This window comes from Eublepharis macularius, chromosome 2 (genome assembly GCF_028583425.1).
Source record: "Eublepharis macularius isolate TG4126 chromosome 2, MPM_Emac_v1.0, whole genome shotgun sequence".
Classification (NCBI taxonomy): Eukaryota; Metazoa; Chordata; class Lepidosauria; order Squamata; family Eublepharidae; genus Eublepharis; species Eublepharis macularius.
The window spans coordinates 147941685-147966863 of record NC_072791.1 but is presented as its reverse complement, the minus strand read 5'-3'; the positions used below and the strand labels follow the sequence as shown (position 1 = coordinate 147966863).

The following is a 25179-nucleotide window of genomic DNA, read 5'->3' as shown; positions in this document are numbered from 1 at the left end:
TGGGAAGGTCTCACCCCTGCACAGGAAACAGATAAGACCATAAAAGTTAATTGTTTGAGACCTCTTCTAGGGTCCTCTGGCCTTCTACATATAAATCACCAAAAGGGTAAACAACAAACAGCTTATCTTTAGGAAAACAAGGTGTCTAAAATCCTCAGCCAGTGAAGTGTGAACATTCATGTGTAATTTACAATGTAGTCAAATACATATCAAAGATGCAGTCTATCACAGAGGTAAAGGATGTGTAGACTTGTGTTTACATGAAGGACTTTCGACGGAACTGTCTTTCAAGAACAAAGACAATGCGATTGATTAAGATATTAATGAAGCAAGTCTTTGATATTTCCCTATAAAAGAGGGATGGAACAAGAACTCGGCACCCCTCACTTGCCAACACGCAAAGGCCAGATTGAGCTTGTGGTTGTGCAACGGAGTGGTCCCAGAGCTCTGGAATGGGAGGGGGAGGGAAGGTTGTTTTTCTGTAGTCATCTTGTAATATTATTGTATCTTGCATGCTAACGTATTCTGTATCTATCTCTATAGTGCTCTCGCGGCCAGTGAGCTGGGCCCATATCTGGTGCCTTGCTCAACTGTTTTCTTGTTTGTTTTACCTTTATAAATAAAAACTTCCAGCTTTGCTTAAAGATCTTCTTGCTGCTGGCACGTTATTCTTAGCAGAGACATCAGTTTAGTACTAGGGAAAGATCAAGGGAGGTTGCACTCTTTACATGCCTGTGGTAAGAGGCAAAACCCAAGCAGCAAACCGACAGCAACTAATGGACTAGTCCCTGGTTGCAGAGAGACCATTTCCACAACAGAGACCTCCCCAAAACCCTTCATGAATTTATTGAAATGTTTTATTTTATGTATGAAAACTAGAAAGTTTTAGCACTTAGTCAAACAAGGAATCTAGAGCGATACTTCTGATACCATTTCTAGCAACTGAATAGTAGCAAGTTTCCAGGCTAAAAATCCAGCACAGATACCTAGAATCTCTGTGTTCAGAATGCTGCTTGTTTATACTCTATCACTGCTTCTATTTGACTCCAGCAATCTCACAAGATCATAGAGACAGGGAAATAAGTCTGTTTATGTTCTACTATTTAGTTTTAATTTCCCCCTCATGTTTTACACCAGCCAGGTATAGGAATCCTGGGTCCCCTGGTGGAGGCAGGAGATCCCTGCTCCTTATCGTCCACCCTCTGCCACTACTCACCTAGCTGGCAGGGGGAAAGACTTGGGAACGGGCCTCCTGGGCACGCTTCTGGGGCAGCAAGATGACATCACTTCTTGGAAGTGCTCAAGCAGCCTACTGATAAGGACTTCTGGGACTGGGAGGAAGAAGAAGGGGTGTGGTGGTTTATATTATGTTCAAGCTGGAGGGTGGAATTAGGTAAAAAGTTCAAGCTCCGTCATGGAGGACGAGGCCAAAGGAGAGAGTGGCAGGCAGGCAGGAAGCTTAGGTGAATGGTCATACCATTGCTATTTAGGTTAGGTGGTGAAATAGAGAGATGGAATGAGGAAATAAAGAGATAGAATGAGGTGGTGAGTTGGTTCTGGGGATTCATTGTATATACATAATCTGCATAAAATTAGAAATGAGGATATAATTTATGAGGTTGCAATTTCATCCAATAAAATTTTTTAAAACTTCTTTAAAAAAAACTGAGTCAAAGATTTTTTTTCTGCGTGGTCAAAATACCTTGATGTAGTGTTCAAACTGCTTCATATTCTTTAACGAGTTTTGCACAGGAAAAGGCTGCATATCCTGCAGAACTCATCTTTCCCCAGCTTTTCTGTGGTTATACCACCACCACCCCCTTTTACAGTGATGTTAAGGTGGCTTTTCAGAAGTGCAGAATTGTTGTAACGACACGAGACAGGATCTGGATGCAAAGTCTGTCCCTCCAAAGATGGAGGCGAGAGTTTTATTAGCTTGTATTCAGGAAGTCCCGGATGCCCAAATATGGTTATAGCAACAGTTACAAGTTACACATTCCATTCTCAGCCAACTAAGCAAAATAGGCTGTGTTCAGACTTCTGTCTTATCTAGGAAGTATAACAGAAAGAAAGGTACATCATGAGCCTCTGAGCATAGGAGAATGTTACTTAGAGTGTATGGGAATGTTGTGCTCTGTGAATGGTGAGAGACTTATTGTTACACATTTAAACTACTCCCTGAGTCTTCCCGTGTGGCATGCCAACTGACCAGGAGATCAGGAATGTAGAAATGTAAAGAGCAATTAATGGAGGCTGTGTGGCATACCTACTCCAGCCTACACAGAATGTTTATGTCACTTCAGCCATGTGGTGATACAACGGTCTGCCTTGCAGTGGCTTGTCTCTTTTCTCCACTGTTAGGGACAGAAGGTGGTACAAGGGGAAAAGTTGTCATCACGCCACCCACTGGTATGCTGCGTCCCACAGGGAGCAATACTTTCCCCCATGTTATTCGACATTTACATGCGTCTCCTTGCCCAGTTGGTACAAAGTTTCGGACTGGGATGCCATCAGTATGCTGATATCATCCCGTTGTATATGCTGATGGACAGCCGACTTGACTCTGCCCCAGATACCTTGGCTGGAGCATTAGAGGCCATGACTGGACGGTTGAAACAGAGTCAACTGAAATTTAATTCCAAGAAGACGGAGGTCCTGTACTTGGGTTGTGGGCTGTCGGGTTCAGGAATCTGGCTCCCAGCCCATGATGGGGCGCTGCTTGCGTCTGTTCTGATGGTCTGGAGTCTGGGGGCGATTCTGGATGCCTCCTTATCAATGGAAGCCCAGATCACTGCGGTTGCCAGATCTGCTTTTTTCCATCTGCAACAGGTCAGGCAGCTTGCCCTTTACCTTTCAACCCATGACCTAATGACAGTGATCCAAGCAATGGTCACCTCCAGATTAGATTACTATAATTTGCTCTATGAAGGGCTTCCCTTGGGTCTGATCTGGAAATTGCAACAGGTCCAGAATGCAGCTACACATGTCCTTATGAGAGTGCCATATAGGACACATATAACACCTATTCTGCATCAGCTGCACTGGCTGCCAGTAGAGTTCCAGATTAGGTTCAGTGTGTTGGTTTTGACCTATACAGCCCTTAGAGGACTGGGACCAGCATATCTATGGAACGGCCTCTCACCATATGTTCCCCAGTGGGTACTTAGGTCAGCTGATAAACAACTGTTGGTGGACCCTGGCCCCAAGCATGTTCACCTGGTCTCAACCAAGGACAGGGCCTTTTCAGTCCTGATGCCTACCTAGTGGAACTCTGTGGCCATTTCCACACACGTTGAATAATGCACTTTCAATGCACTTTCGCAATCCTTTAGAAGTGGATTTTTTGTTCCACACATGGAAAATCAGTTTCAAATGTTCACTAAAGAGTATTGAAAGTGGATTATCCAACGTGTGTGGAAGCAGCCTCTGTCTGCAGAAACTAGGGCGCAGCAGGATCTACTATCTTTCCACCAGACCTGTAGGACAGAAATGTTCCGCCAGGCATATGGCTGAGGCTAGGGTGATGGGCAAGCTCCTATGCTGGTCTCCCATTGAGTGGGAAATGTGACCCCTCCCCCTGATGGTCTGCCGACTCTCTTAATTGTTGCCAAGTAGGCCCCCTCTCCTGCTTTAAGGCCTGCCATGAACTGTGTTAAAGTTTCCTGCATTACTGTTTCACTGCTGCTACACAAAGACTGCTTTGCACGTGTGTGTTCTGATACACGTGTCAGTTTCCTGCCTGCTGTTTAATTACCTTGCTGCTGCAATAGACTGTGTAGTTCACTGACTCCATGTTTGGTTAACTGCACAAAGGACTCTTTTTCTGGGCAGCCCTGCCCTGACCTGTATCTGGACTTCCCAGTGTGTGTTTGGACTCTGTTACAAATGTGCCCCATGCCTGCATTGCCATCTGCCACGGACCGTGCCTGTTCCCTGCTTTGGACCGTGTTTTGTGTGCTGTTCCCCCTGTCTCCATGGAAGCCTGCCTCATATGGGCCCAAGCCGCTGCTAGCAGCCAGGCGCCTGCCGGGGAAACCTCCAGCGAGCCTGGCTAGGCGCTCCCTGGTCAGTTCCCGCCTGGAGCCTCCCGCGAGCCGGTCGCCGAGCTTGCCCTCGCTACCGGGCAGCCTGCTATCCAGCCCCAGCTATGCCCAGCCGGCATCCATGTTCTCAGGCAGACAGAAGACCCAGGGAAGAAGACTGCTTTGGGAAGCCATTTTGGCGAAGCGGGCACACCACGTCCGCAGCGAGAGTACCTCGCCCCGCTCTGCATATCTTAGGAGCCGCCCCGGAGAAGGAACTAAGTGCCGACCATCCCAAGCACTTAGAGAATGCATCTCAAAGAAACCTCCGCATTCCAGAACTGATGACATCAGGACAAGCCCTGTCCGCTGGAACATCCTTTCAGCCCACTTGGATTTCCCCCTCCCTCTTTTGTCCCCTCTTCCTGAGGTGTCACTTATCACAATCTGATTACCAAAGTGGCCCATCCAAGCCATTCAGTGACCCATTAGACCCTTTGTTTTAATCTGTGAGAACCACCAAGTACAGCACCTGCCCCAGGGTACGTTTTGGGGTATTTAAACTGGTCTCCCAGACCACTCGGTGCTTAGGCCATTCCTATCCAGACCCCCCCCTTGCTGTCCGTGGCTTAGGCCATTCCCATCCAGAACCCCTCGCTGTCCGTCTGTGGTCCCAGTGCTGGCATTGGGCCACCCTTGCTGTCGTGTCTCTGCTTCGCTCCAGGATAAGTGAGTATTCCCCCTATCATCGTTGGGAACCAGCTAATGCGAACGTCTCTGTATTTCATACTCTGTATTTCCTAGATCTTGTGTGTTTCTTGTATGCTTGTGCAAGTTTAGGCTTACGCCACACTAAATACACGTGTTTGGAACCTATTTGTAGTCTGCCTCTTTTTCACTTGAGTGTCTGGAATCGGGACCTCCGTAGACATAGGTTAAGATCCGTGCTAATTTTAAGTTACAGACTGCTAAAGCTAATTTCCCCTTATAATAAAGAGCAGTTCTGGTAACATAATGTGTATATCATCTCCCACCCCATGGGATGTATTGGGTTGGGTTTGATATATGGGCCACTATGTAACTGCTTTCTTCCACATAAGAATGTTTTATGCTTTGGTATGTTTTTAATATGTTTTATGTGATTTTTATTACTTGTTGTTACCCACTCTGAGCCCTCTTGCGGGGAAAGCGGGCTATAAGTCTACTGAAATAAAATAATAAAAATAAATAGATGTGCCCTATCCCCCGCATCGCTCTCGACTAGAGATGGGCATGAACCAGGAAACCATGAACCATGAACATTCACGAACTTGCCCCAAGTACATGAATCGATTTGTTTGGTTTGTGAAAATGTCACTTCTGGGTCAGCAGAAAGTCCCCAGAGAGCTCATCCCCACCCCTTGCCTAGGAAACTGATTGAGCGGCTCCAGGCTGTCTGCAGTGGCAAACTGAAATATGAACCAAGTGAACCAAGCTAAAATTTGTCAAGCTTCGTGAGAAAAGAGTTCTCACGAACCACCAGTTCACGAACTATGAACCAGCCTGGTTTGTGATGAACTTCAGTTCACATTTCATTTCATGCCCACCTCTACTCTTGACCCATTTCAGTAGTTGCTGTTACATACACTAATTGTTCTCCTTGACCTTGGCAGTATGCATGAAATTTTGTCTCAGGCAACCGAAGTGTCATTTTTCACTGTGCTTCTCCAAGAGCCTTTCCTGTATTGTTTACTTCACCATTCCCCCACCCCTTTTAATTTAAAAAAAAATATTGCAAAGTTGCAACATTGGAATACAACAAGGTTGCAACGTGTGAAAAACAAGAATTGTCTGGTCTCATAACCACATTTAATTTTAAAAAGATTTCCTAACTTCTCTGATTTTTGTGCATTTTTTTCCTTTTGGAATGAAAGAAAAGGTTGCTAATAGTTGGACTGTGTCCCTGGATATGAAGCGCAAGACATTGTCTTCTCCCTTGACCCCCTTCTCCTTTTTATCCTTACATTTTTCAACCTCGTCCCCCCCCTTTGTGTTTGATGGCAGTACTTTCAGTGAAAGTTTTGAAGGTGCAACCCACCCGACCTTCTGTTTGTGAATGCAGGGAAACAGTCCCCCCACCCCACCTAGGGTTGCCAGCTTCAAGTTGGGAAATCCCTGGAGATTTGGTGGGTGAAGCCTGGAGAAGGAGGGGTTTGGCGAGGGAAAGGACTTCAGCATGGTATAATTCCTGAGTCCATCCTCCAAAGCACCCATTTTCTCCAGGTGAACTGATCTCTGTGGCCTGGAGATCAGTTTTAATTCTGGGAGATCTCCAGCCACCACCTGGACATTGGCAACCCTAACACCACTCCATGGAATCCAACTCTAACTGCAGTTAGAGTTGGCAGCAGTTTAAACAGGGAACATCTACACCCTCAGCCAAACCGTTAAAACAAGGTCTGAACTGTAAGTGAACTTTGGTGTTGAGAAGGTTTTCTTCATAAAGGTTTTCTTCATGCCTGGCTTTGAGGGGCAAGCTGTCGTCTTCTGATGACAACCCTCAGCATTAATCTTTACAATACTATGTACTGAACCCATCCACCTCCCTTCGTAAATTTAAATGCAGCACAAGGACATCTATATTTGTGTACAGTTCTGCAAAGACCCTGGTTTGTGAAGTGGTCTGCTTTTGTCCTGAGTTAAGTGGAATTCATAACATCAAAATGCTTTTAAAAGTGCCTCCATATCCTGTTAATTTCTGCTGTAGCCATTTTTAATAGCTAGTTGGGTGAGATTCATTTCCACGCCCCTCCCCCCACGCAAGAATAGCTTTTGCTGTTTTGTCTTACAGCTATCATAAATTAGAGCATTTCATCTAGTCCCTGAACACGGATCACATGTATTTTGTATATCTTCGATGCCTGCAAACTATTCACCCCACAGTGTTTTAGGAGCTCTGGTACAAAAATGAAAGGATTTCACTCACCATTTCAGTGCTGCTGCTATGGGCCAGGGGGCAAGGAGCTGTCTGTATAAATAAAATAATGAAAATAAGAATTGTGCCCTGCACCCTCAGGATGAATGGAGTTCATGCGCCCAAAGGTCAGTAGGCATAACAAAGCATATGTGGATCTCTAGATAATTCGAGATGGTTAGACCTGCATTCATTTAGATGCATTTTCTTCTCTATTCAGTCAGTAACAATGTTTTCTTTGATCATCCCAAAACAAAAAAATGCAGTTCAATCCTATGGATGTTTATTTATTAGATTCTTATACCACCTCTCCCTCAAACGAAGTCCAAAGCAGTTTACAACAATTAAAACAATTAAACAATTTAAAACAACTAAAAACAATAAAAATATTAAATCTCATTTCTAAGTAAATGTCACTCCTAAGTGTGATAATAAGAGAGTCAGTGTTGTGTAGTGGTTAGAGTGCTAGATTAGGATCTGGGAGACCCAGGTTCAAATCCCCACTTCCATGGAACCTGGTAGATGATCTTGGCCAGTCACATGCTCAGCCTAACCTACCTTACAGGATTGTTGGGGGGATAAAATAGAGGAGAGAATGATGCAAGATGCATTGGGTCCCCGTTGGAAAGATTTGGGGGAGGTATAAATGAAGCAAATAAATATTCACTTTCTTGTGTTTTTGCAGACTTGATCAATACAATATGATTCCACCAGGGACTTCCCCAGCCAACGTGATTGTGGGCCATGAAAACAATGAATTTCCCAGACAAAAGACATACCCAAAAGAAAATGAAGCACGAGGGGTAAAATTGCCAAAGCCTGTTTGTTAGCTTCATGTGGGCTTGGGGCTAGTAAAAGGGGCGTGGTGTAGGAATGTACTTCATAGTAGCAAAATATCACCTCAAACTCTATTCCCTTGGGCAAATTTAAAATCTGTGCTGTAAAAAATCCACCTTAGACATGTCTACTCTACAATTGTAAAACAAGTTCATCCTGTTTAACAGCTGTGGCTCTCCACCAAGGAACTGTTAGTTCTGCCAGGTGGTGGTGGGTTCTCATTACGCAATGATGGTTCCTCAGACTGGGGAAAAGGGCAAGCACCAGCATACAGCGAGGTGGGGCAGCTACCAGGCCCATTCTTGAGCAAGATGATTGAATGAGTGGTGGCTAGGCATCTTCAGCCAGTTTGGTGTAGTGGTTAAGAGCGCAGGACTCTAATCAGGAGAAACGGGTTTGATTCCCCACTCCTCCACATGAAGCCAGCTGGGTGACCTTGGGTCACTCACAGCTTCTAGGTGCTCTTTCAGCCCCACCCACCTCACAGGGTGTTTTGTTGTGGGGATAATAATAACATACTTTGTAAGTATGTTATTATCACACCCACTCTGAGTGGGTGTTAAGTTGTCCTGAAGGGCGGTATATAAATCGAATGTTGTTATTATTATTCCGGGATGAAGAAGATTGGTTCCATTCCAGTCTGGTTTCAAGCCTGGTAACCAAGCTGAAATGCCTTGGTTGCCCTAGTGGATGGTCTATGCCAGGAGATGGACAGGGGGAGTGCAACCCTGTTAATTCTCCTGGACCTCTCAGTAACTTTTGATACCATCAGTATCCTTCTGGACTGCCTTTTGGGGTTGGGAACGGGAAGTATTGTTTTGCATTGTTTCGGGTGGGTAGCCATGTTAGTCTGCCGTTAAAAAGCAAGATCTGGTTCCAATATCATACCCTGGAAAATAGATTTCCAAGGTATGAGCTTTTGAGACACAAAGCTGCCTTCATCAGATAGGGACAACGCTGCAGTTTTTTTTAACTCCAGCCTAAAAGAGTGTGGCACTGGGGTACTGCTGCTTGGCCCCTTTGCCTCTGGCCAACAGGGTTCTGCAAGATTCTATTTTGTCTCCCATGTTTTCCAACATCTACTTAAACCTGCTGGGAGAAGTCATTGCAAGATTTGAACTATGTTGCTACTAGGGTTGCCAGGCCCCCTTACACTCCCTGAGGGGAGGGGACAACTTGGGAAAGTGATGTCATCACACAAGATGGGGGAGGGCGTGCATGCTTCACAGCAGGCAGCTGTGAAATTGTCAAAGTCACTGTGATGGTCAAGAGGGGTCATGTCACATGACATTCAGCTCTATATTATGCTTCCAACAGATTCCAGGGAGGTTTTGAAAACCGTGAAGAAGGGCCTGGAGAAAATTTTGGAATGGATGAGGGCTAGAGGCGGACACAAACCGAAATACGAACCGAAGTTTGTCATGAATCGGGCCGGTTCATGATTCTTGAACCAGCAGTTCATGGGAGCTCATTTCTCATGAACCATGACAAATTTTAGCCCGGTTCGTTTGGTTTGTATTTCAGTTCATCACTGCAGATAGCCTGGTGCTAATCAATCAGTTTCCTAGGCAATTGAGCGGATGGGCTCTCTGCAGACCTTCTGCTGATTCGAAAATGACGTTTTCACAAACCGGTTTGCAAACCGGGGCAAGTTCATGAAAGTTCGTGGTTTGTGAAATGCAACAAACCATGAACCACACAGTTCAGAATTTTTCCAGTGCGTGCCCATCTCTAATGAGGGCTAACAAGCTGAACCTTAATCCAGACAAAACAGAGATGGTTCTGGTGACAGGGAAGCTTGACTCAGGAATTGAGATATCTTCTGTTCTGGATAGGGATACACTCACCCTAAAGGAGCAGGTTCATAGCTTGGGGATCCTGCTGAAGCTGAGTCTCCAGTTGAATAAACAGGTAGCAGCAATTGTCAAGGGTGCCTTCTATCAACTATGGCTGGTGAGTTAGCTGTGACCATTTCTGGGCAGGAAAGATGTGGTGCATGCCTTGGTAACATCTAGATTAGATTTCTGCAATGTGCTCTACAGGGGGCTGCCCTTGAAGACTGTCCAGAAACTACAGAATGCTGTGGCCAGAATGTTGATTGGAGTAGGTCATGGAGACCATAACACTCTAGTTTTGTTTCATTTGCACTGGCACCCAATTTGCTTCTGGACCCAATTCAAGGTGTTGGTATTGCCCTTTAAAGCCTTTTATGGCTTGGAGCCAGCATACCTTAAGGACTGCCTTCTCCCATGTGAACTTAACCCATCCACTCCAGTCATCTTTGGAGGCCTTGCTTCAGGTGCCCCTGCCATCTGAGTCTATATTGGTGGCAGCTTCAGGAAGGGCCTTCTTAGTCATGGTGCTGAAACTTTGGAATTCCCTCCCCAGGGAGATTTGTCCGTCTTCTGACATTGGCTGTCGTCACACGGGCTTTTATTTAGCGCTAAAATGGCACTATTTCCTGGCAAACACCCACCTTATTCCAACACTGTAGCGATTTTCTCTCTTCTGCTTTGTGCTTGATAGTCGCGCTATTTTGTGCCTCAGTGTGAATGCCTCACATCAATGTATTTCGCCTCGCAACGTCCTATGCCCTCCCTTCAATCCCAGAATCCATTTCTTCCTGCGACTCCCCTTTTTTTAATTTTATTATGTCCTTATAACGCCATAACGACATAACACAATGCAAACTTTCTGCTGAAGTAAAAATGACTCAATCGCCATGGCAGAGTCTTCAGTGATGGGGATCACGTCAGACAGGGAGTTTTCTGCGGGCAAAGGGCTATTTATATAATTTCAAAGTTGGAAAAACAAAAGGGTCGTAATGTTTTGCTCTAACGGAATGTTTATATGCTGTTATTCCGTTATAGCGGAATTAAATGCCAGAATAATTTTAAAAAAGGGGGGGAGAAGCTGCTTCTGCGCTGTTAGAGAGAACAGAACAGAGTGCTTCGGTGTGGACAGCTGGTGGCGCGAAGAGCTGTTAGGTGACCCAAAGAAACGTTACGGTGCCGATAACAGGTAGGACACTATATGCTGTAAATTTAACGGAAGAGATGCCCATGTGACGACGGCCATTGTCTCCTGAAGCAGGCGAAGACTTTTTGTTTCATTTGGTGTACCCCCAGAAAACTCTTACTGGCCCTCCTCCCTGATTGTGTTATATGTCAATATGTTTTGTGTTGCTAAATATTTTACATATACGTTTTAAATGTTTTAATATTTTACATGTTTTAATGTTTTGATGTTTGCCAACTTGGATACCTTGTTTAGGTGGAAATGCAGCAGATAAATGTTTTAAATGAATAAAATAAATAAATACCTAGTGAGTTGTTGCTGTCTTTTCCATGATTAGGTCTGAACTTTACATAGGGAACTGCAGTCCATAGTTCCCACCTTTTGCCTGTTTTAGGTTTGTGTTTTGTTGAGTCAGGTGGACAACTCATCTTCCATATGCAGTAACTACAAACATATAAAAACCCAATGGTTTTGATGGAGAGGTGGGGCGCTTTCATCAGCATAGCTGAAAAGTGCCTTCCCCTTTTTAATTTTTTTTTAAATTTACACATATGCTATTGCATTCAGTCACAGATACAAGCAGGTTTCTGTGACTGAACATAAATTTTAAAAAGAAGAGGCAACAGCTATGGGGAAGAACTGGGTGGAGATTCAGAGAGGAGTGGGGGTTTTCTTCTGAAACACTTCAACATTTTCTAATGTCTAAAAATTATTTTTAAAGCACCAGGAACCGATAACAACAGAGCAAGTGAGATCCTGGTAAATCCACAGAAAACCCGATAAAAATCCACAATGCACACAGCTGGCAAACGATATAATGAACAGTTCAGTTAATCTATGCACATGAAGAACTTGAAGGCTGAATGCATTTACTAGGGAGCAAGTCTAATTGAGCTCAGTGGGACTTACTTCTGAGTAGACATGATTAGGATTGCACTGTTAGTCAGTTTACTGTTTGTTAAGCAATTTCTTTTTACTGATTTCCATTTTTTTGGTCTTCCTACAGGCTGTACAAATTGTCATTGCTATGATACATGTTGCTCTTGGATGCATTCTGCTGTTTGCTCCAAAAGAATTTTCTTCACTGATGATGTCTGTTTGGTATCCCTTCTGGGGAGCAGGGCTTGTAAGTAGAAGCAGTGGAATTGCTGTTGACTTGTATTGAGAACCAACTCTTTAAAGTAGATGAAGCATAATAAGATTCAATCAGCTGCACATTCAGCCTTATACAAGCCCCTCTCTCTCAGCCTTGCTCCCCCATCTGAAGTAGGGAGAAAATAATACTGGCCAACTTTACAGGATTGCTGTAAGGATTATGATGATGTATGAGAAGTGCATTAAAAATTGAAAGCATTATGAAAATGCTATGTTAATTTTCATAACACTTTCATCTAGAATAAAACACTTGTTCTTTTCAGGCATGTTAGGTAAACATATTGGAGACCTGGGCCGATTCCAGACGGCGCCCTGCCTCGCGAAACGTCGCGCGTCGTTGCGCAGAAAACGCGAAATATCGCGTTTTCTCACGCGAGTTTTGCGCGACGTCGCGCAAAACTCGCGCGAGAAAACGCGATATTTCGCGTTTTGTGCGCGACGACGCGCGACGTTTCGCGAAGCAGGGCGCCGTCTGGAATCGGCCCTGGTTAAGAATATGACATTAAAAAATATATATATTTTATTAATGCAAAAACATTTTTAAAAATACAAAAACACACAGGAGAGACAAAAAGAAAACAGTGCTGGCTACAAAAACACTATTGGCAAATCTATACATATCTATCTATAAAAGATTTCTAAATATCTAAAAATAAGTCCATGCACAATTGCCTTCTATATGTGATACGTTCAAATGTTTTTTTAATTTTTTAAAAATGTTATTAATAGAATTAAAAGCCCAATAGAAAGGGCAAAGAAATAAAGGAAAGAAATAGTGAAAGAAGCATGCAAAAAAAGGGGGGGGGGACACAGAAATTAGAAATAAAAGAAAACAATAATACGTGTTTCATTTTCCATTTTTTCTCTATAACACTTACCTTATCTTAGCAAACATCATACTTTAAATTTTAATCTCTCCAAAATTTCCTTTTCCACTACTGCCCCTTTATTTTTTCTATTTATTTTTTCCCAGATCTATCTTCTTAAAAATCAAAATCACAAATCATTTTTCCTCATTTCACGCAGAACGATACATTCAAATGTTGATAAGTTTATAAAGTCTTCAATCCAGTGATTTACAGGAAGTGGGTGTTTGTGTTTCCAGTGTTGAAATATAAGTCTTTAGCAAATGTAAGGGCATGAAAAGACCATTTCTGTTGACTATTGGTTAGATTCCAAGAGACAGACAAGTAGTTTAACAGTACATTAACATCCTCAAAAATAAATGAGTTTTCTAACACAAAATTAGTATGACTTCCTCCCCAAAGGCCGAATGATTAAACATGTCAAAAGCATATGCTTAAGAGATGCATTTTGTGAATTACACCACCAACAGTTAGACACTGTGCTTAAATCTTTAGTAAAAAGACACTGTGAAGTCCAATATACTCTAAGCATAATTTTTTTTTGCTGAATATGGTGCAACTTAAGATCCATAGTAGCAACAGATATATGGCTTAAGGCCTTATCCAACTGGTTTAGTAAGACTGGACACTCCAGATCATTATTCCATTAATCTTTAAGGCTCTGTGTATCATATTTATTAACTGACCTCAAATATTTATATATAAATAGTGTAGATTTTGCTTTCTATATTGATTCAATAAGAATCTCCAAAAGTGGGGAAGATTCTGAATCACTCTAAACTGCCAGACCATATTTGGACACCAACAAATGTTGTAAATTGTAAATATTGCCATTTAGCAGAATTTGGCAAGTCATATTTTGACCTTAGTTGGAAAAATGACAAGAATTCATCATCGTTACCTATCAATTGATCTAAAGTAAAAATTCTGTTATCTATCCAAGCCTTCGTAAGAAAGATTTCTTCCCAATGTTTAAATCTGGATTTGACCATAATGTTAGTTTAGCATGTGAGAAAGGGTCAGATTGATTGTTGTGATATTATGTACCATACTTCTCCAGCTGCAGAAACTGTTGGAGGGACAAAATCCATTTTAACATAAGTAGACCTAATGCAAGCCACTTAAAAAGTGGATCCAAAAAAAGAGGCCTTTAAAAGTGCCAAGAAGGATACTCCAGTTGAGGGGAGGGATCCCAGTAATTTGTACATGCTAACAAATATGTCTAACAGTAAGCACTAAGGTTTGGAAGACCAAATCCTTTTTCATTAATTGAAAGTTGCATCCTCTTTAATGAAATCTTGGGTGGTGCTGAACCACTCATAAATTTCCAAATTTCCGTGTGTGTGTGTAAAAAGATTGCACTTATAAGTAATAAGGTATAATATTCATTTTGAGTGTATTTTACCCCACACTGACAGATTTATGGTTGCCCATCTATCCAAACCCAAGGATATATCTAAGATCAGCAAAGATCAACAGCAATATATCCAAGATCAGCAAAGATCAACAAAATCATGCCCTTAATATTCCTTGGGATCAGTATTTCAAGATAATTATGAAAAAGTCCATCAGTAGTTACACTCTGTGATGTATTGTCTCCCAATGGCATCAATTCTGATTTTGTCCAATTAATTGAATAACCAGACAGATCACCAAAATTATTAATCAAATGCATTAATTCAGGAATGGAGGACTGAGGCTCTGAAGTTAATAATATAATATTATCTGAATATCAAATAATTTTAGATTCTAAAGAGTTATGTATAAAGCCATGTAGATTATTATGTTGTCTAATGGCACAAGTCAGAGGTTCTAAATATAAATCAAAAATGAGAGGAGAAAGAGGACAACTTTGCCTAGTACCTCCTTCAGGAGGAAATTATTCAAAAAAAAATTCACTGGTCTCTACTCTAGATCTCTAGATCAGTGTTGATCTATAGAAAAATGCCAAAAACAGCTGTAGTGTAATCCCATTTATTAGAACCAACCAAAATATCACAAAAACAGTGAGCACAAGCTTTCATGTTCCCAGGACTCTTCATTGGGCTGACTTTTATATTCCCATTAGGAGAGCGGCTAGTTTATTGCTTCTCTACCCCAGTCGCCTTTGGTGCATCTTGTTTTGTATCCAGTGCCATCTCTTTTTTCTGTTTTAAGACCCTATAAATTGCATCATGCCCTTAAGCACCCCCTCGCCCCTTTTTGGTACAATGAAGGAGGAATTGTGAGGTTTTAGTTGGCCCTATTACAATGTTCTTGTTGTGCATGAATGAAACTTTCGGGATTGTTATGGAAACAGTTTACTTTCCATAATAATTTATCTACTTTAAACATTCAAATTTTAAGTAAATCATCACAATAATGCTTTTCAAATACAAATGTACTCTTGTGTAATTTCTGTGATTTAATGATGATTTTTAATGCAGTCTTTTGATTGTTAACTGCCTTGTGGACTAAAATTAGGTGCCAAGGTGGGGTACAAATGTACCAAATTAACAAGTCCAGTAGTTTAGATGACTCATTTCTTAGCTATCTTTCCCTTTCTCTTTGTATATATAGTTCTTCATTTCTGGATACCTTGCATCTAAAGCTGCAAAAAACACCGTTGATGGTCTGGTAAGTTATGGTTTATTAAATAAGGTGTTGTTTGTGAAGGTATTCAGATTGTTAGGAGTTACCTTATCCTTGTGTCTTATAAAGCCTGTATGGTAAAACAACCCTCAGGCTTAGGGAGACCTCCTGATCTCCTTTTTATTGCCAGGCAGGTGGGAGAAAATGTTCTTTTAAACAGCATGCCAATGGTGTGACATCATTTCCAGCAAATACCCACAAGTGACATTATGTAATAGGCATGATGTAAAGGTGATGCTCTATGATTTGGGCAAAACTCCATGGTGTTAGTTTTGCCCAAATCCTAGAATGTTGTCTCAGTGTCATGCAGGTGATATGATGTCACTTCCTATATTTGGTGGAAGTGATATGCTGCTGGCATGGCATCATTCCTATTAAAATACATATAAACAGATTGAGCACTGCACAAACTAGCAGCAGAACAGCATCATTGCATGGAAGAACATGATGGGTGTTGGAGCTTCCTGGCTGGTGTGTGTGTGAGAGAGAAAATAACAAACTTACACTTATCTTCGGTACAGAAAAAAATGAGAGTTCTTTATTATAGGAACGCCATACTCTGACAGGAAAGAGGAGAGATCTAGTCTATCTAGTCTAAGGATGGGAATGGATTGCAGGACAAGTTCTGTGTCGATGGTACAAGATGAAGAAGAGAGATAGTTGGGTGACAAAGAGAGGAAGAAAAGGATGTCAGAGGAGGAAGTCCTGAAATTAGCAATCTACACATCAAAGGATAGTTTAGGGCAGTAAAGAGTAAAGAGTAAACAAATGTCCTGACTTCTCTGTCTTTCTAATGTTCTGGTTTGTCCCCCTCTGAAACCTGAGGAAAAGGACAGTGTTGACCTTCCTCTTCTAAAAATCCCCTCCTCAATTCATGCCCCTTGCCAGCCATTGGCTGTTATTTTTACTATGGAGAAAGAGGGATTTATTCAGCTGGCTCTGGTCTTAAGTAGCTAGACCAGGGCTCCCCAATTGTGTGCACATGGGCACTATGGCACCTGTCAATACTTATCCTGATGCCCACCAAGTGTTTTTAGAAAGTGTTTTGGTTAGTAGGGCTTTTGCCCAGCAGGGTGTCTGTTGGTCATTGGAGATTTGATTGGCCGAGCAGTTTTTTAAAAATTGCTTTGGCAACAACAGCCACCACAGCACACAGAGCTTCACTTCATGACTGAAGGTGTCAGCTGTGTGTATGCAAGAAAATACTTTTAAACAATACATTCCTTTTAAAAGGCATTCCATTAAGCAGATCTTCTGTCTGATATGTTGAAATGTTACTATTAGCATTATACATAACCTCACTTCCTGACATTTTGAGGTTGGCTTCCCATCCTGTGGCAGCAATTCAGTGTTTGACATTGCCTTCTGCTGCAGCCATTTTTTTTTTGCTGTGTCCACCACCCTCTTGCAAAGGTGTCCACAGTCTGCAAAAGGTTGGAGGCCCCTGAGCTAGACAGTAATGAGGAGATGTCTCCCATCTTTTATCCCATGCATTCCCCCATAAGGTTACTCCCTGCTGCTACCCTATGGCCTTTTAGATGGCCTCCACATGTTACTTCTTTTACGAGTTCTGCATGGAGCTAACCCGTGCTCTGCACAGACACACATCGCCTCAAGGATTGGCTTGCCTTTCTCCCAAGCTTTTTTCCCTGTGCAGAAACAATGTGGGGAAGGAAAGTTTTCTTCTTTCTGCTGCTGCACATGCACACAATACTTCCATGTGGAGCAGCAGAAATGTTTCCAGAGGGGTTTAAAATAGCAAGTATAAAGCTCTCAGGCAGACTTCAGGTCTCAGCACCTCTTTTCCCACACTAAGTGCATCTTTCTCTCTTTTCCAGGCAGCAGCTAGCCACATGTTCAACGTCTTCAGTGGTCTTGGTGCATTAGTTGGAATAGGTTTTATAATATTTGATTTGGTAGAATGTTCAAAGTTTATTTCCTATATTTGAGACTTAGTGGCCTTTCACCCAAATATATTGTTTCTTTACCCTGTAACGGAATCATCCCTGCTACAGACTATTGCAGATCCATTAAGGCATTTGAAATTGTAAATTCCTGGATTCTCTCTCTCTCTCTCTCTTATATGGATTCATCCAGATTATTTTCTTTGATGTAGAAAACCTGCAGGATGATTCATGGGGTGCCCAGTGTTTGAGTTTGGTATGGAGAATGATCCAAGCCAATTGAGATCTCCTTGACCTTAGTGTGACTCTACCAATATGGTATAAAACCCATATCAGCTTTGCTTAAGCCTACAAACAACACAAGACCTTTCAATGGCAGCCAGGTTTGTTGTTCCCATGCCTGTTCACATACAGAGTGAGTAGGCAAAGTAACATTTCCATGAAAAGGTATGTGTGGACCTCATGAACTGACCCACATACACACATTTTCTAACTTGCTTATGCACCCTCAGTGAGTGGTTTTTCCAAGTCCAGTTCACTTAATGATATTGAAAGAGAACCACAGCTCTCGAAGGCGTGTGCTGCAGTGGAATTGGTTGGTCTTGGAGGTGCTGCTGGACTCTTTTTGATTTTGCTACTACAGACTAACATGGCTAACCCCTCTGAACCTTTACAGAAGCAAACTGATCTCCATATCAGAAGGAGCTGTTTGCATCTGCATATCAGATGGAGATGTTTGCATCTACCCCGCCCTCCCCTCTCTTCTATATCTGACCAGTTTCTTTTGGCCCTCCATGCATCTGACAAGGAGAACTGTGATTCTCGAAAGCTTATGCTACAATAAAATTAGTTAGTCTTAAAGGTGCTACTGGACTCTTTTTGAATTTCGTCATTGTCAGCTTTAAAACTGTGTAATTCTTCAGTAGTCATTACTTTGGTCTTCTTGATGTTCAGCCGCAATCCTGCTTTGGCACTTTCTTCTTTAACCTTCATCAGATTAGTAGTCATTTCAAGTTTCACTGTTTTCTGCCAGTAACATGGAGTCATTTGCATATTTCAAACTGTTAATGTTCCTTCCACCAATTTTCATTCCACCTTCTTATATGCCTAATCCAGCTTTCCTTATGATATGCTCTGTATGGAGGTTGAACAGATAGAGAGATAATATGCATCCTTGTCTGACACATTTACCAATTGGAAACCATTCTGTTTCCCCATATTCTGTCCTAACAGTAGCCTCATATCCAGAGTACAGGCTGAGCATCAAAATAATCAGACGTTGTGGCACACCCATTTCTTTTAACACCATCCATATCTTTCCATGATCCACACAGTCAAAAACTTTGCTGTAACCTATAAACATTTGATTTATATACTGCCCTTCAGGACAACTTAACGCCCACTCAGAGTGGTTTACAAAGTATGTTATTATCCCCACAACAATCACCCTGTGAGGTGAGTGGAGCTGAGAGAACATAGGCTGATTTTCTTCTGAAATTCCCTGGTATGCTCTATTTGCCATTGTAAATTTGCAGTGTGATTTCTAGTGCCTCTTCCTTTCCTGAATCCAGTTTGCTTATCTGACGTTTCTCATTCCATGTATGGTAAGAATCTTTGCTGTAGTGGGAAATAAATGCAATGGTCCAATAGTTGCTGCACTCTTTGGCATCCCCTTTTTTCGGAATTGGAATGTAGACTGAGCTTTTCCAGTCTGTGGGGCATTGTTGTGTTTCCCATAATTTACCAATTTCTTTATTTAGAATCATGTGAATGTATAACTAATTTCATTGCTAAGGTTCTATGCTTAAGGATAGGCATACCCTGCTGCTTGTAAGCCTTTGAAGGTGGCTGAACTCCTACTTTCCCATTTTGTGCTCTCTTGCACAAGCCTCTTTTCCACCCCTTCTACTCTAAATAGTCAGAAAACAACTCTTTTTTAAAAATTAAAATTATGAATATCTTTTTGAGTTACAGGGCATTTTATGCATGATGCTGATCTTCTCTTCCCTCCAGTGTGGAACTGCTTTTGAAACTCTTGCCTCAGTAAGGATCCAGAAGCTCATGACAGAAGTAAAAACATAACCAAACAGATAATGTTGGCGGGTGCTGTTTTATCTTACATTTGTTGTGCACTGGTCATATGCTAAGCAGTTTACAGAACATAAAAGGTATATAGGATATATGCAGAAAATATTCAAGGCCCCCAATATACATGTATTATATTTATATCACAACTTTTCTATATCATGGAACTCAAGGCACCATGCATAGAGTTCCCATGGTGGGGGGGATGTCTCTCATATGCAGGGCATGGACCAGATGCAGATCTGTTTAGCCTCAGTAAGGTTGTTGGATCATATTTGCTCCAACCTTGTCTGTGGGACCATCAGGCTTGTTCCCACATTGCCATTTCCTCCTCGATATCTGCAATATCGCATGACTGCGTACATGTAACGAGCCTTTATTTGCTCCATTAGGGAGACTTAGGACAGTATACATGCTTTCTTCTTTTCCTGTTGTATTCTGACAAGAAGCCTGCAAGGCAGGCCAATGTAAGAGTGAGTGAATAGCCCAAAGTCATGCAGTGAGAGTCATAAGCTGAACAGGGAATTGAATTTGGGTCATCCAAGGCCAAGTCTGACATATTAAGTGTAACCACTACACCACACTGAAGGCTAGATATTTAACCCTGCTGCCCATGTGATTTCCCTGATCCACAGCCATCTCCCCCAATACTACTATTAGCTCTGCCAGGGAGAAAGCAGGCAGGCAGACATGTTGGACTAAAATTTCTGTTAAAACCTAATTGTTATTAATGCAGAAGTTAGGACGAGGCATTTGTAATACAAATGAGGATTCGGGCTGTGAACCAATTTTATATTTGCAATATAAGGCTGATGTGAAAGCCTGTGAAAATACTTTTTAATATGATGGGAGGAAAATGGACTTACAGAGGTGCCCTAAATGAACTGAAATGGGAGATGTGGCAAGAGTGGAGGTCCAGGAGGGAAATGGGAGGGGGTTGGTAGCTGCAGGAAAGGCAGGCTTGCCCTGGGGTATGTCTGCATGCAGCCTTTGGTTGGGCACATACTGGGCTTATAAATGACCATTCAGGCACTCAGAGAAGAAACAGGATAGAAGAGTTTGAGAAGTTTGTTGTTTTCTTTCAGAAAAAAGAACAAATCAGAGACAGACAACACAGAACAAAACCTTGTATTGCTGACACAACTACAGTCTGGAAATGGATCTAGCAATCCACCACCACCGTATTTCATCAGAGGAACAAAAAAGTAAGAATTTATAAGAACTTGACTCAGTCCAGCCCTGGCTTCCTTTCCCACGCAAGTGATCACTGGGACTTTAGCTTTCGGAAAAGGCCTCCTGCTCACAACCCTGGCTGCAGGCTCACATAGCATCACATGGCTTACATGGTTCCCCATCCAAGGCTAGATCAGGGCAGCTCTTCTGTGAGTGGCTGCCTCTCTCTTTTTCACATGCAGGAACGGAGAAAACGTCACCTTAATTTCTGTGCACCAGCCTACTGCGAAGGACTGAAGAGCACGGCCAGCTAACAAAACTAGCAACCTTATTAATCAAGCCTGAGTTACATGACATTTGAACTTCTTTTCTGGAGACAGTCAGAATCTCCTGAAACTACTCTCTGAACTGCGCTGAGGCACCAGTAAGTATACTGTGTAAGGGTGATGGAAACAAAATCCAATCACAATTAAGAATGAGCACAGTAGTCTGTAACTCTCTACATATATTGTTACGCGTGCTTCACTTCCCTGTGCAGTCGGAAGTTCAAAGGATAGGTACGAAAGAGCCTAGTTGCATTTGGATGCACACTGGACAGCCTGCATCCAGTACCAACATAACAGTTGTATCTCTGTCCTTTAAAACTACACCAATTTGGGACATAAGACCAGCTAAAAATACACAACTCAGGTGTTATTTGCCTATTTTGAAACTGTAAAATGGGCTCCAAGTTCTCTCTCTGCTCTTTCCCAGAAGACTGTCATCGTTCCAAATTCACGTAAGAGGCGAAGATTGCAAAGTAGTGTATCATCCATAACAGCTAAATTTTGGGGATTGGAACTGGAGTTAAAAATGCATTGAGTTGTGGTGGGATGCTGGGCTGGACAGCAGACGTGGGGATGTATATACAGAGGAATGAAAAACATGAATATGACCAAAATTGTGTCATGAGCCATGTTGACTCACAAGTAAGCCCCACTGAACTTAGTGTGAAGCATACAGGAACAGGCTGGCAGCAACCCCAAACTACTAACAATCAGACCCAGTTTTCAAGTGCATTGTATTTTTGTACCAATATAGTATCGTAACACACTCAGTTCTATTAACTAGGCTAATTTCCTTTGTGCCAGGTTTTGATATGCAATACATAATTTACAAATGTCATCCATCAGTCGTCTACCCCAAAATCTAGAAATAGTTACCTGAACTACAAATAGATGTTGCTATTGCACGTAGGATGCAAACGTTACGATTTGCAATGACTCCCTACCACCACCCAGTAAAACAAAATTATCTTGTTATGCTGCCACTCCTGGCCTTTTGTTGGATTCCAAGTAGCATCCCAGGCTTTTCTTGATATAAGAAGCTGTCAAGGGGTGCAAGTTTCTTTTTAATTTTTTGTAAAGCACCTGATTATATTAAACAAATAATAATCCAAAGCTCTGCAACAGATTGACTGCTGTCCTTTTCCCGTAGCCTGTCTGTGCTCCTCAAAAAGCTGTGGATTTGTGCAGTAACACTTAATTCCATGAGCTTACATGGGCCACAGACTCCAGCCATTATATACTAACCACCATGCTGCTCACTGAACAGACCACTGAAGCCCTACTCTGGTCTTGTCAGTGATGTTTCAGTAGAGGCAGGAGCACTGCAGGCTGGGCATGGATTTTTTCATTATGCAGCAATCTTCTTTGATTCTCCTTTTTGAAAACTAGATCTCATTCCTTTTTATTTTCCTTGGCAACTGACAATTGTTTCTGTTATTGCTGGAACATGACAGGATTCTTGTATTTGCCCTCTGCCATCCACGTCTGCTTAGAGATGGGGACAGTGTAAACCAGGGTGAAGTGTGAACTTTGTAGTCTGTTAGGTGGGGTATACAGCTCACAGTAGCTAACAGATTGCTTTGCCACTGAGAAAAGTACATCCTTTCTGAATGAAGAGCATGCTGTGCACAGGCTACTGCTAATGGGGTCAGATCCATAACTCTGCTGCCTGCAGACCAAACAATGATTTTGTTTAGAGCACAACTGTTGGCTCTAGGCTCTGCAGTATATCCGAGTGCCTCAACCTCACTGAGTTTCATACAGCAAGATCACAGAAACTATCAAAGTGCGCTGTAACATTAATGAGCATTTTAGATACTTTTATAGAGGTGTTCATCATGATCTGGAATGAAAAATCCAAGATGGAGGGTGGCCATGTTATTTTCAAGTATAAGGCTCTCTCTTCTTATCTTGCTACCTTATTTTTCTGTAGACAGAACTCTGTTATATTTTGTAATGAATACAAAGTTTATGAATAAAAAACAAAATATTACTTCAGTAGTGGCTTGTAGCAAAACACATGGGCTGTGAATACACAACTGGATTCAACACCAAGGGCCACTTTCAAAGTGGCAGATGTGAAGAACTTGTATAACACCATGCAAGTCACTTTGACATTGTAGAACAGTGGCTCTTAAACCAGTCTATAGTACAATTATAGACACAGCACCGACATTGTTGTTAACTTTAGTTGTATCACTGCAACCATGAAAACAGGGTGTGTGGTGTGCATACACGCTTTTTTGCTGCTGCATGTTTGTACCCCTTCTGTTTGTTTGTTTTTTTAAAAAATCATTTTTAGGTTCGATTTCTGAAACTTGGGCTAACAGGGATCACTTACCCAGTTCACTGGATTCAAAGACCACCACTAGGTTTCTAGAAATAAGTAACTAGATTGTGTTTCTCATTCTTCCTTACCCCTCTGCTATGTTCTTTGCCTCTGCTTCCCAAGTCAATTTACCTCCCTCTTGTCTGGCTCTGCCTGCTACTACCGCTTTCCTCAGCCTTCCTTGGGCCCAGAACTACTTTTCCCTGCACATTGCTGCTTCACCCAGCCTGCACCATACTTCTCCTATATCTGCTGCTGCTTTCCCCTCTGGCTGGGATGCCAGATGTCATCACCACCTCCCAGACCAACACCATCCAACCTCAGCCAGGTTTGAGCCAAGCCCTGGAGGTACTGGCATTGCTGCTCCCAGACAGTAGTGGGGAGGGTGCAGCTGATAGGGGGGCAGCAAAATACCTTGACCCAGCACCTCCTGACTAATTCCAGTCTATGCTCCTTTCTGCAGCTTGGAGACCATCTAGAGGATCCCTGTCAAACCCACTGCTAAGAAGTGCAGCTTTATACCTTTTATAGAAATGTGCAGCCAATGTTAGCATCTACAATGGGTTCTAGAATGAGAAGACTCATCCACTTCTTAACTGGTGCTCTGAGACACATATATTCACTACTTAAAACCATTTCATTTCCCCCACCCACCCAGGTTTTATAATACATTTGAAGATAATGTAAAATCCTTGCAAATCCTTCAAAAGAGGATTCTACTCCCCAACCTCTCAGCAGTTTTGACCGAATTAAATAAATATTAAGCCCTCTGCTGAGTTTCTTCCATGTCCAAAGAGAGTAGAGATTCCTCCTTGGTCCTGAATAACCTGTGCTCTCACATCAGACACAATATATGCATAGGAGGGTGGTATCATGCAGACATCCAAAGACCGGGGTGGGGCACAGGCAGGACTTGGCTGAGGATTGGACCACGGGTTGGAGGCCAGAGAAGGGACAAACCCCCTGCAGGTTGTGTTTCAATAACCACCCACCCCTGCTTAAACCACAGACAGAAATAGGAAGACCTGGAAGACAGGGGGGTAGGGGCAGGACACGCTACTGCCTCACCTAGCATCAGATTGGGAGATTGAAATATACACACACCCCAGCCCTTAAAAACCAGAAAAGGGGAGACTGCAAACAGTCAATTCACAATCAAAGTAACACAGTTTAAGTCAGGGTCTCCTGAAGTGATTGAGGGATGTTGGCTGAGCTGTGGGTCAAAGGGGACCACAAACAGAACAGCAGGAAGTTGGACTTATGACAAAAGGAACCTCTAGGGTTATGTAGAAGTTTCTCCAAGTCCAAATGGCACTGTTTGCCAACTTGCAGCCTCTGCTAGGCAGAGGGGTTTCTTTCATCCTCTTTCTCTGTGTCTGGTGTTCCTGGTTCCTTCCTTTCACAGACCCAGTCCTGGCACCAGCTGCTGTAACTGAGACAATGCAGGGCCTTTCCCCACAGAGGCTTACTCCTCACTATCCAGCTTGAGGCTGACACTGCGGGTCTTGTTTCGGGGCTGAGCATTCCCTGAGCCCTCTGCCTGGCTCTGCCCTCGTGAGCGCAACAGTTGGCTCTGCTTGCGCAGGAAGTCGACAGGAGCAGGACATCCATAACTGCCTTTGCCCAATGTGGGTCTTGTTGTTCCCTTGGGCGAGTGAGCGAGAGATGCCGCTTCCAGCTGAGCAAGGTGTGCAACGTAGCCATCTGATAGGAACTGCCACAAGAGAGATGAGAGAGCTGCTGAATTTTGCTGTGACCTTTAAGCTTGCTCTAATTCACCCCCCTGATGAGCCACAATTTGGTCAACACCGTAGCCAACCTCTCAGCCCACAAGACACAACTGAACCTGAGCGGTGTGCCCCAGTATAGAAGATTCTGTA

At 42.7% G+C, this 25179-nt stretch overlaps 2 protein-coding genes across 11 annotated transcripts in view; one reads left to right on the top strand and one right to left on the bottom strand.

Moving 5' to 3' along the window:
* The window catches only part of LOC129323815 (B-lymphocyte antigen CD20-like), a 31960-nt gene extending 10705 nt beyond the window's left edge, over window positions 1-21255 (top strand). Inside the window, exons 2-7 of one of the 10 annotated variants that reach the window (XR_008596490.1) lie at window positions 7661-7778; window positions 11837-11956; window positions 15411-15467; window positions 17599-17769; window positions 19400-19554; window positions 20557-21255. Coding sequence is in view for 6 of the 10 variants with exons in the window: in XM_054970546.1 (XP_054826521.1) it covers window positions 7677-7778; window positions 11837-11956; window positions 15411-15467; window positions 19361-19456; window positions 20557-20637 (456 nt within the window). In the remaining 4 variants the exon portion in view is untranslated. Of the gene's footprint in view, window positions 1-7660; window positions 7779-10711; window positions 10834-11836; window positions 11957-15410; window positions 15468-17598; window positions 17770-19360; window positions 19555-20556 lie in introns of those variants that run through there. The other 9 variants (XR_008596488.1, XR_008596489.1, XM_054970546.1 and 6 more) reach the window with 9 other exon arrangements.
* Window positions 21256-22048: 793 nt separating this feature from the next.
* The window catches only part of PITPNM1 (phosphatidylinositol transfer protein membrane associated 1), a 30091-nt gene continuing 26960 nt past the window's right edge, over window positions 22049-25179 (bottom strand). Inside the window, exon 24 of the mRNA XM_054970552.1 lies at window positions 22049-25013. Coding sequence (XP_054826527.1) covers window positions 24765-25013 — 249 coding nt within the window. The 3' untranslated portion in view covers window positions 22049-24764. The remainder of the gene's footprint in view (window positions 25014-25179) is intronic.